Source organism: Agelaius phoeniceus, chromosome 10, assembly GCF_051311805.1.
Source record: "Agelaius phoeniceus isolate bAgePho1 chromosome 10, bAgePho1.hap1, whole genome shotgun sequence".
Classification (NCBI taxonomy): domain Eukaryota; kingdom Metazoa; phylum Chordata; class Aves; order Passeriformes; family Icteridae; genus Agelaius; species Agelaius phoeniceus.
Genome location: NC_135274.1, coordinates 20665014 through 20680125, shown reverse-complemented (window position 1 = coordinate 20680125; position 15112 = coordinate 20665014). Strand labels below are relative to the sequence as shown.

Here is a 15112-nt window from a genome sequence, read left to right as displayed (position 1 = left end):
GTATGAATTATCCCTTTCATTAATTACTTGATCCCACCTAATCCCCAGTAGATGATGTTGACCTCAATAGACCAAATCTAGGTTTCTTGGCCTGCCCAACCCCTTTACAGTGCTTCCAGCTCCCATTGCAGTAATACTTTCAGCTGTGTTAGCTCCTGGCTCGCTTTCACTCACTCACAAGTTCCATGGCACATCCACTGTGAGTCCTGCCAGCTGCTCTGGGCAAAGCCCAGCTCTTGTGCACCCCTCAGAGAACAGGGGGTGTGTGCCACACTGCCCCAAGACATCATAAATGCTCCAGAAGGGACAAGGGAATGTCTGAGCTGTGTGCCACTCTGAAAATTCAGGGAGATTTACATCCTGCTGCGTGTAAAATCCCAGAGAGCCGTGGGCTGCTGGGCATCCCAGGCCAAGCTGACACCAAAGAAGGGCCTAAAAACGCAGCATGAAGGAGGCAGCACTGGCACCAAGCCAGTTCTGAGGGATACCAGTTCTGTGACGTGGGCAAATTGATTTTTAAGCTTAGTGGCTACTTATCTCCAACAGCAAAATTACATTCAATTAGGCTTGCTAAATAATTCATGGCGATTCTTTGGATGTGGCAGATTCCAGCAGTGAATCACCAGTGTTTCACATCACTGTGCTGAGAGGAACCTGGATTGTCTCTCACACACAGACATCTGTTTCCACCATCCACACCCAGATTCTTCTGGGCCTTGAGGCCTCACTGTCTCCTCTTACCTAAGGCTGCATTTGCAGGGATAAAAAGCATCTGCAGCCCTGAGGAGAAGGGCTTGGCAGCGTTGATTGACAAGGAGCTCCCCATGACCTGGCAATGATTGTCCCCCTCTGCTCTGCTCTCCTGAGACCCCACCTGCAGTGCTGCACCAGCTCTGGGCTCCTCAGCACAGCAAGGACCAGGACCTGGTGGAGGGAGCCCAGGGGATGCTCAGAGCACCTCAGCCATGGAGACAGCTGAGAGAGCTGGGGTTGCTCAGCCTGGAGAAGAGAAGGCTCTGGGGACACCTCAGAGCTCCTTCCAGTGCCTAAAGGGGCCTGCAAGGAATGGAGACATGGAGCAGGGAGGAATGGTGTTAAAATGAAACAGAACAAGTTTAGAATGTGTATTGGGAAGAAATTCTTGACCCTGAGGAAGGTGAGACCCTGGCACAGGCTGCCCAGAGAAGCTGTGGCTGCCCCATCCCTGGAAGTGTTCAAGGCCAGGTTGGACAGGGCTTGGAGCACCCTGGGCTAGTGGAAAGTGTCCCTCTCCATGGCAGAGGTTGGAACAAGATGATGTTGAATGTTCCTTCCAACCCAAAAAATACTATTATTCTATGAAAAATAATTGTTCCTATTGTGGTTTTTAGCTTAAAACAATTTAACCATACATGGAAGCAGGATTTACTGCTGGATTTTTCTCCAACAAAGAAGCTCTGCAATTTTTTTGTAATGAAGTGATGCAGAACTATTATTTAGTCATGCAAATGAAACAAGAATTAACTGTAAAGCATTCTGAGGACCATGAACTTTTTGCCAGAACTCATAGCAAAAGATTTTTATTGTCAATCAAAAGGAACAAACACTTCAAAACTGTCCTTTGTGTGTGTGCATTGTTGGGAGAAGGGCAAACAAGACAGAGTAAACATTTTCTGCAGTCTGCAGGATACACAGGGCATCAAATATTGCTGGAAGGATGAAAAGAGTTTTCTGAGAAACCTATGAACAGATACATAGAATTACTGCTGCAAACTGAGAGGGAAGAAAATTTTCCATTCATCACTGAGGCACCCCCACCTTTACCAAATCCATTCTTTTGCTATCTCCTTCACAACACCAGAGCAGACTTTCAAAGAAAAAGATTTCAGCAAGCAAGCTACAAAAACTCATTCTGTTTGCTTTGCAGTCTGAATTATGTTTTCTCTTGATGGTCAGACAAACTGTTCTTCTCCCAGGGCAAACCCACTATCACTCCACTGAAGCCTGCTGAGCAATCCCAGGCTTGGCCCAAGACAGTCAAAACTTAGCTGGTTCCTGGTCTCAGTAACTTTCTGCTCTGGCATTCAAAATCCTTCTCATTAATTGCTTTTTTTAAGACTTGTATTAATACACAGGGAACCAAGAAACATGGGCTGAAGGATGCTGGATTAGAAACTAAGAAGCTGCAATGTGCCTCCTGCTAGCTGGATGGTTTTGTTTATTTGTGCCATCATGTTTTACACCCTCCCCTGCATGGGAGTGTAATTAAAGTCACCTGGAAACGTGAGACACAGCCAAGCCACTGGCTCCAGTCCTGCATGACAGTGTATTCCTCCAGCTTGGTTTTACATTGCTCTCAAACACAGCCTGGCTCCATGTCTGCTCCCAAAGAACAGGCAATTCCATAAATATGTGGTACCCCCTCCTCAGCTACACTTTTCATCTGGAAATGCCAGGTGCTGGGGCCAGCAGTGCCAGCCTCCAGCTCAGAGCACCCACTGCACTGCCAAGTCTGACTTGCAGGGCACCCCACACACACACAGGGGTTTGAAAGCCCAGCAGAGGCAGGGAGGGAGGCAGGGAGGGAGATCCACTCCACACTGCACGTGCAGCACTCCCCTCTTGGAGCTGAAGCATTTTGTAAACAGTTTAGCAGGCTGTATATAAAATTTGAGCTCTCCATTACCCTAATCTTAGAGATTGCTACAGACTCCCACATTGCTGAGGGACCAGAGATGAATAACCATTTTAACCTGTGCTTCCACAATGTGAGATGTAATGACCAGGTACTCAGCTGTATAAACTGCTGCAACTTTATTTTCTCTGCCAGCAACAGCAGCCAGTTCACATCATCCAAGGACTTCTTGCAAGGTTAGTATTAGACAAAGCTGGTGCAGGTCTCACTAAATTCTCTAGCATTTATTCTTTTTTTTTTTGGTTTTTGCTGAGATCGATCTCCACTGATGCAAAACAACTCAGTAAGATACTGTCTCTGCTGCAAACACTTGAGTTTGTTGACACATAACATCAGCAATAGATACTTTAAAAAAGGAAATGTAAAAAACCCCTTCCACCACTTCCAGAGTGAAGCTGGCACAGTGGGACTGAGATCCAGTGGTCCTGCACAGCACGTGGCAAGAAGGAGCACAAGCACCAGGCACAGGCTGTTCCCAAATTCCTGCTTGTCCCTGTTTGCAGGGTGTGCATCCTGCATGACACAGGCACAGCTTCAACCCAGCCAGGGAAACAAGGTCATTGGCATCCTGATAGCCAGCAAACACTGAAGCTGTGGACTCAGAGCCTCAGGCTGTGGGTGTCTCCAGGAGACAAACTGTGATGCTCAAGAAATACCCAACTGGTTGGAGGTGGCTCAACAAGCAGCAGCATCCTCCATAATGAATGGACCAGTTGTACTCTGCACAGAAGCCCTACAGAATTTGGTTTATCTCTTGGTTTCCAGTTCAGCCTAGAGCTATAACTGTCTGTGAAAGCCAGAGGGGAATCCAGCTCAAAAAGTTTTGAAAGGGAAAGCTGTAAAACAAATCCCACAGGCGTTCTAAGAACCAAGTGTTACCTGGATCTCTGGAGATGGAGCCAGGGGTCTGCAGTGGGGTTCACAGCCTGCACCGAGAGCAGGCAGCACACATAATAAAATACTGAACATCAGAGGTTAAAAGACACATTGCAGGAGGAACACATGCATTATAAAAGAGTTGGTGAATTAGTCAGAGACTGGCAAAAGACTGGAAAGGCTGGAGAACACTTGAGCATGATGCCAAAAAACCACCAGCCACTGAAGGGCCCTGCTGGTTTGTGAGCTCAATGGCTGTTCACACCATTAGGACCAAGAGTGGCAGCACTAAGATTCATCACACACAATCTACTCTGGACTCAATGAAGAACTGCCCCAGTAAAAACCTGCCAGCTCTGCTGATGTATATTATTTTTATTAGAGCAGCCTCTCTGATAACCACATTCATGAGGAATTTTAGCAATTCATCCCTTTGAGAAAACTCCTGTGTGTGAATTCAGCACAGACAGATGTGAATGGGAGCTTTGGAAAGACAGCATTATACTGATTCAGAGCTATATTTGTCAGTGGGTGTAGCAAAGAGAAAGGTTTAAAGTAGTTATTTCTCTGCAAAGCACATTTGTGAGTGAAATGGTAAATTACTGAAGATTCTGTGATACCACCTGGATTTGTATTTAGCCTCCCACGTAATCCTAAAGTCAGATGCAACATGGGGACACTGAGGCCACTACCTCAGGGTGTAGCAATTAGTGCTCTTCACTTTTCCTGACCAAGGTCTGCACATATTCCAAATTAGACACAAAACCAAAAAACAAAGAACTTTCCTAATGGCAGCTCAGTGAAGCAGGATGGAGCAGGATCCAGCATCCCTCCCTCTGAGCTTTCCCACCAAAGCTGTAGGGTCAGGAGATGGCAGGCTTGGCTGTGATGAGTGCCTTTTCCCTGCCAAGATTTGGTGAGCAGGGGTGGGGAACTGCAATATTTGTCACCTCCCATGTTCTTTCCAATGTGACAGTGCCCAGGCACAAAAGGAGCAGTTTTCCCCAGCTGCCCTCAGGGGGCAAAGCAGCCAAACAGTCCCTGGTACACCCCCTCTACCAGGGGGGATCTGAGAGTCTCCCCATTCCCACTCCATAGCCTATCCAGGACTTGGCTTTGTGATCCCTGCACAAGCACTGGGTGAGCTCCAGCCTGCAGCAAAGCAGGGCTGGAAAAGAAGCAGCAAAAACCTGACCCTTGCTGGGGTGCAGGACTTCCCAGCTGCACCTGTCCCAGTCAGCAAAGCTGCCTCTCCAGCTCAGACACACAGGGTGCACAAAGCAAGGTGTCAGAGATGACCATGGGGACAAGGTGACACATTTCTAATGCACCCCTCCACACCACAGGCTGCCCTCAGACAAGGGTGCTTCCAACCTGGGCCATGGCAGGAGCTTTTGGGAATGCCACTCCAAGCATGCAGAGTGAAGCAGCAGTTTCCACATCTGCTCATTCAGCAGCCTAAACCAGCAAAAATTCAGAGGCCATGCACAATTCCAGTGTTATCCCCTGGTGCCACAAGATGAAGCTTTTAGCAGCAAGGCCACACACAAATTCCTAAGTTTGCCATGCAACATCATCCCACTCCCACAACAGCCTGACAGGGCTCTCAGGAAAGGAAGCAGCATCTCTTGTTTCAATCTGTGTGCATTTATCAATTTCTCAGCTCTCTGTACATGCTAAAGGTCACATCATACTTTAAAGGGTCAGGAATAAGAAATGCAACAGCCTTTGACTTCTTTTCATCCTCACAGCAGAGACATTCACTGTGGTGCTGAGGGCCTAAAATCTGCCCAGTCCTGCTGCCAAACTAGGGATATCGTTAAATGTAGAGGGATACACTCTGTTTGTAAGCCATGAACCATCAGTCTGACTGTTCCCCAGTCTCTACCAAAGGCCATAGGTCAACACCCAGCCCCTCCTTTTCCCTGGACAGGGCTGAGGAGATGAACATGCATGAAATTGCAGCAAGTTATGCTGAAAAATCAAAATTTCAGGCCAGTAAACCCATCCTCTTTAACTCGTGAAGAAATGGGTTTAACTTTGCAATGGTATTAACACAAATCTCACAGTATAAGCAAACAGCAACTTAATTTTAGTGCCATATTTTTATCCCTGGATGGTCAGTCTTGCTAAGTGACATGTCTGGTCCTCCAGAGGGACAAAGACCAGCAAAACCTGCAGTATGCTGTTATTGCAACAGACAGGTGAGGAAAATCACCACACAGACCCAGGAGCCCATCCCATGCAAGGGGACACAAATGATGTCAGAGGTAGCAAGTGCAATGGTGAGTTAACCAAAACTCTGCTGGAACAGCAGGAATAAGGGCTCCCCCAACAAAGAGTTCATCATGGCCTCTGTGGAAATGAGGTGTCCTTCCCTGCACCAGCTGGTAAATGTGAAGAGACAAGGGGAGCAGACAGACCAGAATTCTGATTACATTGTGCTGGGTTGGACAGGGGTGCTACATCCAACTTCACTCTAATACTTCAAAGTCCTTCAGAGGCATTTTTAAACAAAAGGCTAAAATGCAAATCTCAGCTCTTGCCAGCTTGAGAAGAATTTTCCACAGCAGCCTCTGAAACATTAGGCACATTATTATTAACGTTGTGTGAGAAGTGGACATTAATTAATGCTGAATTGCAAAGAAATTCCAGTAGTATCACATATTTCACTCCTGCTGCTGCAGCAATGAGCTCATTATGAATAAAGAAATTAAAAACATATATCAGAAGGCACAATTAATGGCCTTCCCCTTATTATTAACTGTGAGCAACTTACACCAGCAGACTAGAACAAACGAGGAGGAACGTATCTCAGCTTTTGGTACAGGATAAGATCACAGCCCAAGGCACATCCTTTGCTGAGAACAAAGTGTTTATCAAGTGACTTCAAAGATACTCACTGTGACCTTGAGCCAAACACTTAATATCTGCCAGCCAGCAGGTTTTCTATCTACAGAACAGTAACAGCAGCTCTTACCTCCTGCAAACCCAAAGTTCAGGGTGAGAGGTCCTCTTTTCTTCTCTGTCCTTGCACAGTGGATGATTCTATAATGGTTGTGAAGACCCTTGAGACTCCTTCAGCCCCAGCAAGGGGACAGTGAAATTACAGCTCAAGGTTACCTGTGTGGTATTTAGGAGCAGCCCTGCTGGAGGAGGAGCTGGGGTAACCAGAAGCACCTGGACACGGTGGCTGACAGCACTGAGAAGCCCAGCAATGGGTGGATACAGCCAGTCAGGGGAAAATTGGGCTCAGAGAGTCAGAGGTGAGCCAGACCAGCTGAAGTGGGTGAAGCAGATCAAGCAGGATAGGGTCAGTAGATCAAAACTGTGCAGCCAGGAGGAGAGGTGGCCCTTTTCTTGTGGAGGTGAAGGATTGCACCATCATCCTCAAAGAGGAGCACCAAAGCCACAGCTGCACAAAGTCACTGATGCTCCAAGGACACCTGAGAGCAGCTCAGCTCCACCAGCAGAGCTGGCCCAGGGACACCAGCTCTGCTCCTCAGCATTTGCCTGTTCCCAAGGCATCTGTCACCTTGCACATTAACCCAGGCTGACATTCAGCCAGGCACAGCTGCAGCTGCACTGAACCCTCCCTGCAAGTTCCCATGTCAGATATTTATTTCAGTACTTCTTGCTTTCATACCTCTACTATTTTTACTCTTTCCATCAGTCTTTTTGGCTTGAACTGAACAGTTTGCCTTCACATTATTTCCTTCATTGCTGTGCCCATATCCAATACTTGTGTCAGTGACAGCAAAATTCCACGAAGCTTAACTAAATCCATGTTTTCTGGTAAATAATAGCAGCGTGTCCCCCTGTTCAATGAAAATTATGAGAGATTTATTAATGTAGCATCAAATGAATTTCTGTTTTATGTAATTATGCATTGAATTTAAAAAGAGATGTCATGCAGGCAATCTTTAGAGTCATAATAGACGATCTGTAAGAAAGAACAAAGGAAAATAATGTTAATAAAACATTATGCCCTAAGCAAGAAATAGGCTTCATATATCAAACATGAGTAAAGATAGTTATTTGATGTAAAATGGAGGTGTGACCTTGCTGCAGAAGTGTTCATTACCTAACACTGCAACAAGCAAATTAATGGGTTTTGGAATGGTGCAAATAGCAGTAATAATAATAGTCATTTTGGGTTCTGGCATTTGCTTGCTGACAGCCAGATTTAGCAGCAAGTGGTTTGTGTAATTTTTTTTTTATGAAAGGGATTGCAAATAGAATCCCACATAACCTTAAAGACATTAGAGAAGCATGTGTTTAGTGCAGGGGTATTGATGAGTAATCAAGGCTTTACAAATGCTTACATGCCAAGCAGTGGAAGCCCAAAAACAAAAGGCTGGCTGCCAGAAGAGGATGTGCTTCACACAAGGACACAGGTACATGGGGAACTCTCAAGTATCCTGACATTCCAATGCCTGCATGGGAAGGTGATTATGGTTACTATGGAAATTACAATTTCATATGCATTTTGCACCTGATAAATGGTGATAAACAATTAGTGTGTTGATGCTGTTTGAGGGAACAGCAGCACTGCTGGGAGGTGTAGAATTGTCAGGTTCAAACATCCTCCTGTCTGCAGAGAGTCCCTTGCTAAGTGATAAGGATTGTCTGAATTACCCCCTCCAGTGGGTCCCAGTTCAGTTCTGGCTCTCCTGGGCTGGGCTGTGGCTGTTCAGAGCCCTGCCTGCCAAAATGGCACCACCTCAAATTATCAGCCAGGAGCTTCATCTTCAGCAGCTGCTGGGGAAGGTTTGCCCTTCCCACCCCCTCAGCCTGTCTGCAGAGCACCAGGAGCAGGCCACAAGAATAATGTGCTATTCCAGGTGAAAATTTACTGCAAGAGTGACTGCTGCTGCTCCTGGAGGAGTTGGACAGATAGGGAAAAGCTGATGGCACTGCAGTGATAGAGAGAGCACTGAAGCATGCTGCCCCAGCTGAAGGATGTGCTGCCAAAATTTACCAAAGGGAGCAGGAAACACTGGACAGGGGGTTTTACCTCATTAAACCTCACAAAACCCAAATTGGGCTTTAGGAGCCACTTGTGACAGAGCAAAGTGTTCTGTGTGGACCTGGCAGGATTGCCTTTGTTTTTCAACAAAGATCACAAACAGATTTCTAAAGCACTTTGATGTGTTTAAAACAGTGAAGTTACTCGGCAAGTAGGTACAATAAAAGAAACATCACTGCAAATGGAAAACCCCCGAGCATATATGCCTTTCTAAATGCTATTGGAATTTCAAACTCTGATAATTGCTTTGTAATGTAAGCAATTGCATTATGAGCATGAACAGCACAGCCCATGCATCTCCACTTCCAGCTCTGCCTTCAGTCATTTCCCCAACACACACTCTGATTGCAGTAGGCTTAAATCTAACTCATGGCAAGCACTAGAGTGAGTTCATTCAATGGGCAAACCTCGTTTCTCTGGGGTTATCTGTTCAATAATGGCACTGGGGGGCAAGGCTGGGCACCAGCTCCAATGCTGCCAGCTGGGAGCCTGCCCTGGCATGGCAAAAAAACTCCAACAACACTTCTGGGTGTCCACAGCTGTGATTTATTAGAGACCACCAGAACAAGGCAACTTTTCTGATATAGAAAATTTCCCTCCTCAAAGTGAAACAAATTAAAATGGAGAAGGTATAAACAAACCTGGCTGCACCTTTGCAAGCTGTTGTTTCTTTCTGACTTGCTCTGAATTTAGCAGCTTCACAGGCTGCATTTAAAATATCTTTAGTCTGCCCTGGGTTCTATGGATTTCTACTCCCCCATCACCACCCAGGTTGATGCCCAGCAGCCCTCAATGGAGCCCAGCTGCCTCACACAGCCTCCTGTGAGCCAGGGCAGACACAAGGATCTGCCTTCCTCCCCTCCACCTCTTCTATGGACTAACATACACAGTAAATCACAAAAAACCCCAGCTGCATGAGGGAGGGAATGAAATGAGGAGGGAAATTGCCTAAAAATGCAGGAAAGGCTGGATTTGGTACCTGGAATCAGAAGCTCCCCAAAGCTGGAGTAGGATCTCCATGGTCCTGCTCTATAGGTGACCAACCTGCTGCTGGTGGGTCCTCCCATGAGTTTGCTGCTTATGCTGTGTTTTTCATAGAATTCAGGCTGAAGTTGTGTGGTGGGTGCCTGCTGCTGGGTTTGTGGAGTGAAAGTTTCACAAAATAGCATCACAGTTTGTGAGCAGTGGCCTGGAGAGGAGATGTGTTTTCTCTGTGTTTGTTTTCTCTGTGTTTTCTCTGTGTATTCTCTGTGTTTTCTCTGTGTTTTCTCTGTGTTTTCTCTGTGTTTTCTCTGTGTTTTCAAGGGCTCTGAAGCATTTAATTGAAAGTCTTTAGCAACCTTGTACTTAGGAAGAGGAGCTGGGAATTTGACAGTAGATTTTTGGTGTCAAAGGTGTGCCTTTTGCTATTTCTGGGGAGAAAAGAAGGAAAGAAAAACAAGGCAAAGTGGCCAAATTGTGATCTATCCAGCTTTGCAAATCTTCAGTAAAGAGCTGCTCAAACTTAGGTGCCAAATCCTGCAGTCAGGCTAGCTCCCAAATGTTCTTACTCCCCAGATCCCAATAGGCAAAACTTCCTCTCCCAAGTCCTCGGTTTGGGGACAAAAGCAAAAACTCCTTTTCCCTTTGTCCTTCCAGAAGAGCCATCCCAAGTGCATCCCACAGCTCTGAGCTTCCTGCTGGGTGCTCAGGCCTGGGAACATCCCACCAGAACTGGGGAGGTTACAGGGGCTGCAGGGTCCTCCCACAGACCCCAGCACAACCAGGGATCCTGGATCACCCACACTTGGGACAGGAGTCTGTTTGAAGCACTCCTGCACCCGTGTCCCAGACCTTCTGGCCATGCTGCAGTAGTCATTACCACTTCTGGGAGTGCTGCAATTTTCTGTAATTTCAGTTCCTCAATTACATTGATTATCACATTAAACATTCCTGGTACTACAGGAACAAACTAAAAATAATAAGCTTGTATCTTCCTAATACAAATGAAACCCATTTGTACTACTAAAAGTGTAGCAGGTTCATTGTTTCACAGTAATGAAGCTTTCATCTCAAGAGATTCAATTCATAAAAAAAACTTGCCAAGGCTTTGCACGTTTTCTTTTTTTTCAAACTGCCATTAACAGTCCTCTAAGTTCATATCTTATTCAGCATTAGGCCAACAACTGAAATAAAAGAGAAGAGATACAGAAAAGCAGAAAAAAACCACCATCATCTCTGATGGCAGGGACCCCACATCACCCCCAGCCAGGGTCAGTGCCCACCCAGGCTGAAGGCTTTGTGCACCTTCCCCTGCTAGAAATAGCTGCAGACACCTTTGTTCCACTTCCCAAAATAGAGACACGTTGCAAAGGAGACAGGAAGAGCAAAACACTGCACATGAGCTCTGTTTTTATATCTATAAATACCAATTTGTAACCAAACCCAGGTTGCAGGGTGGGCATTAGCCCAGCTGAGGAGATGCTGTGTGAGGGAAGCCAAGGGAAGGATGCAGGCACCAGGTGGGGGTGAGGAACCAGCAGGTTTTGATGTTTTCCACTTCCCCCCATGACTTGATCCAAGTCCCCACACTGTGATTAAAACATAGCACATAAAAATTGAGATCTTGCCACTCCAGAAGTTCAGCAAAGGTAAACAGTCCATCTTCAGGTCTGCTCCCTGACTCCACAGCTCAGGACAGGCTTTGAGGGAGCATCTCCTGCTCCAGAAGAGTTTGGGGGGTGGGCATGGCACCCAGGCTCTGCTCTGAGGCTCCCCCAGGGGAAACGAGCTCCTGCTACCCCTGGGTAAAACAAAAGTGGTCCTGCTTTTCCCAGTCTGGTGGCCTCTGGTGACAGAATGGCACTGAGGGGCAGTGCTGCTGGAGCTGGCCAGAATGGCACTGAGGGGCAGTGCTGCTGGAGCTGACCAGAATGGCACAGAGTGGCAGTGCTGCTGGAGCTGACCAGAATGGCACAGAGGGGCAGTGCTGCTGGAGCTGACCAGAATGGCACAGAGGGGCAGTGCTGCTGGAGCTGACCAGAATGGCACAGAGTGGCAGAGCTGCTGGAGCTGGCCAGAATGGCACTGAGGGGCAGTGCTGCTGGAGCTGACCAGAATGGCACTGAGGGGCAGTGCTGCTGGAGCTGACCAGAATGGCACTGAGGGGCAGTGCTGCTGGAGCTGACCAGAATGGCACAGAGGGGCAGTGCTGCTGGAGCTGACCTCTGTCCATCCTTCTCTCCAGAAGGGGATCCTGGACCTGGAGCTAGCCAGGACATGCCTGCAGACATCCCTCCCATCAGGGCCTCCATCTGCTTCCCTCCCTCCAACAGGCACAGGCTCACTGATCTGACAGCAGCAAAGGCTTCCAAGCTTCAGGAAGGAAATTTAAAGGCAGGAGAGAGGTGGAGAAGAGGCTTCCCGTGGTAATTTCCCTTCAGGACAGAAACAGCAGCACCTGACCCCACACAGCAAGGTCTCACCTGCCCATGCCAAGGCTCAGCACCCACAGTGGCAGCAGGAGAGCAGGAAGGGGGAGGATGAGCATCAATCTCTCCTTTTCTTCCTGACTGAGGTGGAAGTCAGGCCTTGCTTATCAGAACTTTGATTATCTAGAAACTCATCCCTTAACCAGAATGAGGTCGTGTTCCTGACATGTTCAATTGCATCAAAAATCAGCTTGAATATATCAGCCCTCATTAATCAGAACCAGCTTATTGTCACTCATATTCCTTGATAAATGTAGGTCTGAGCACGTTTGGCTTTGCTGGCATGGGCTGAAAAAACATTTACACTCAAGTGTTTTCCTGCTAAAATTAAAGACCCTGAAACCACAGGTCTGAATCTAAGCAGGGCTCCCCAGGCAGAGCACTCCAGATGCTGGAACTCTCCTGCTCAGATATTAGAGGGGCCACACCACCTAATGGGAACACAGATTTGGTCCCAAATTGCTGACATCCATGGGGTATGGTCTCCTTAGTGCCAGAGCTGCCTGGAGGAGCCACACTCCAGCTGCTGGTGCTTCCCAGGGCTGGGCAAGCTTCCACAATGAGCCCAAAACCCTCCTGCAGGAATGGAAAAACATCTCACGGATTTGGGTGCTTTGTTGCTGTTTGTTGTGATGATTCAGAGGAATTAGTGCCATGGAACATAAGGCAAGTGAGGAAATACAGAGGAGGATCTGGGTTGCCAGTGTGAACCTGCCTTGCTCTTCATCCTCTGCTCACTTCTGCCAAGGGCTGCTGGAAGGGCATTGCAAGAGAGGTCTAGGAGTGATAGAAATTCCTGATTTGTCTGGGAAAAAGAACTGGAAGCAGCTTGGTTCCACTCATTTAGAATTTGATGTCCCCTTCACTGCACGGGTGGGCTCAGTGCCACAGAAAGCCCCACGCAGAGCAGGACAGGGCTGCTGGCACAGCCTCAGCATGCACAGGCAGTTGGAGCTTTCAGACATGCACAACATGAACAGTGATCTCCAGCCCAAAACCATTCCCTCATCCCTGAGGAACCCCAGGCAAATCTCACCACAGAGCTTTATTTGCCTCTGGCATCCTTCACTTACACTGACTTTCTGAGCACAGTTACTCACTGTTTCAAACACAGAGTATGCTTAGCCTCACCTTGGACCAACTTTTCCAGCAATACTGATTCCTAGAAAAAAAAAATCTTCAGTGAGCACCTTCCCTGCAGCTTGAGCAAGCACCAGAGCACAGGCAGCACTTTGCTATGTGTGAGGAGGGGGTCAGGCAGCAGGGGCTCAATGCCAGAGCCAGAGGGCAAGCAGGCAGCATCAAACACACCAGGCACAGCTCCTGCAGAAAGTCACCCTGTCTCTGAATCCTTGTGCTTGGCAATCAGTCCCACACAAGGCAGAAATCTGCCTTATTAAAGCATGAACTGCTGAGCCCCTCGTTAAATGCCAGCCTCATCTTCTCCTGGGGGATTATTTACCCTGCAGATGGGGTTACTGACCCTGGAGCAGCAAAAAGGATTTCTAGCAGAGATGAGGCAATTGGGGCACATTTGCCATCCGTAGGGTAATACCATGCAGTCTCACAGAGAGGCTGCTTCCCACACACATCAGAAAATATCCAGTATAGCTGTGTGCACACAAGGCATATGTTTCTGTATAAGGTATCTGTATAGTGTAGCTCCTCTTCCTGCTTTCACTGTGTTTTATCTTTAAATTGGGAGAGCTTTTTAGTAGCAAATCATCAGAGAGGAACTGCTAGTTACCAAGGAGATTCTCTGATGAATCAGAGACTGACTGGTATAAGACCTAGACAGGCTGTAGCTTCTTAATTTGCGAGACCTTACATTTTAAACAGGGGGAACAAAGATCCTTTCACAACTAACTGAGGACCTGACCAGCAAGAGCTGCTTTTCCTTCTGCCACAGAAGCAAACAGCAAGAGCGCAGCATGGGAAATCAGTGAGCAGCTGGGGACGGGCGGGAGCGCCTCTCCAGCACGCTCTGGGCTCAGGAAAGCAAACACCAGCCAAGGACAAAGTGGTCCGATGGAGGTGACTGAGGGAAGGGCTGGGAAGCCCCTGATTTGCCACCAGCACAGGCAAGGGCACGCAGGGATGAGCGAGCACCGGAGAAGGAGCCGCGCGCCCGCTCCTGCGCAGCCCTGACGCTCCGGAGGCAGAGGGTGCACGGCCAGCCAGGGCTGCTGGCCACGGGCTCAGCACTGCACTGGCACTGCCCCAGCCCTGATCTCCTTCTTCTGCCTGACTCCTGCAGCTTTCTTCCAAGGAAAAATGAGAGGGATGAGCTTTGCCAAATGACAGAGAAGGCACCGACTCCACATGGAGCGTCCTGCCCTCGTGGACATGGCCAACACGCCCCAGTGGAGTCACGGCAGCCCAGGATGTGCAGGCAGAGTGGATTTCAAGAAGAGTTTTTATAAATGTGGGGAGAACAAGGAGCTTCGTGAAATAAAGTTTGGAGAGAGAAAGCTCAGCTTTTTTTGGGTTGACTTTATTCAGAGGGTCTTCACACCCACTTCCTACTGACAGCTTGTTTCTGTGTAGTTGCTGAATTCTGGTGCTTTGCCTCTATTTAAAAACCAAAAGTAATTAAAACTTCCTGGGAACTGTGAAAGCAGCAAGAAATACTTGGACACATTGAGAGACGAGATATTTGGAAGCCTTCTGCTGGTAGCTAGGCTGTTTTCCCCAAGGTGGCAGCTACAGAAGTTCGTAGATGAGAGGGAAAATCTCCCTGTCGCATCCCATTGAAATCTCCATTTTAGGCACTGCTGCTCCACTGCTGCTCAGGTAAACCTGATCCTTATGGGGGGAAGCTGCTGGATGGGCCAAGCAATTCGGGATGGGGTCGGTGGAAGAACTCAGGGCAGTGCTGGGGAGTGGAGAGTAAAGCATGTATCAGAGCACATTCAGGTTTGACTGCTAGGTGCACACTGGAAAAGGGTTTCCTAGACTGATTGCAGCTGACAAGGGGCTGGCACCAGCCAGGCTTTAACCCAGGAGTCGAGTGAAGGGCATTTTATTAGTCAAACAGTTTCAAGTGCTGCTCTGAGTTATAAA

At 47.8% G+C, this 15112-nt stretch overlaps 1 protein-coding gene across 3 annotated transcripts in view; it reads left to right on the top strand.

The window, feature by feature from the left end:
• The window catches only part of KCNMB2 (potassium calcium-activated channel subfamily M regulatory beta subunit 2), a 95640-nt gene that overhangs the window by 30955 nt on the left and 49573 nt on the right, over positions 1-15112 (top strand). The window contains exon 1 of one of the 3 annotated variants that reach the window (XM_077184124.1): positions 13709-14842. The exons of 1 other annotated variant lie outside the window; for it this stretch is intronic. In XM_077184124.1, the coding sequence (XP_077040239.1) occupies positions 14769-14842 (74 nt within the window). In that variant the 5' untranslated portion in view covers positions 13709-14768. Of the gene's footprint in view, positions 1-13708; positions 14843-15112 lie in introns of those variants that run through there. One more of the 3 variants, XM_054639321.2, reaches the window with a different exon arrangement.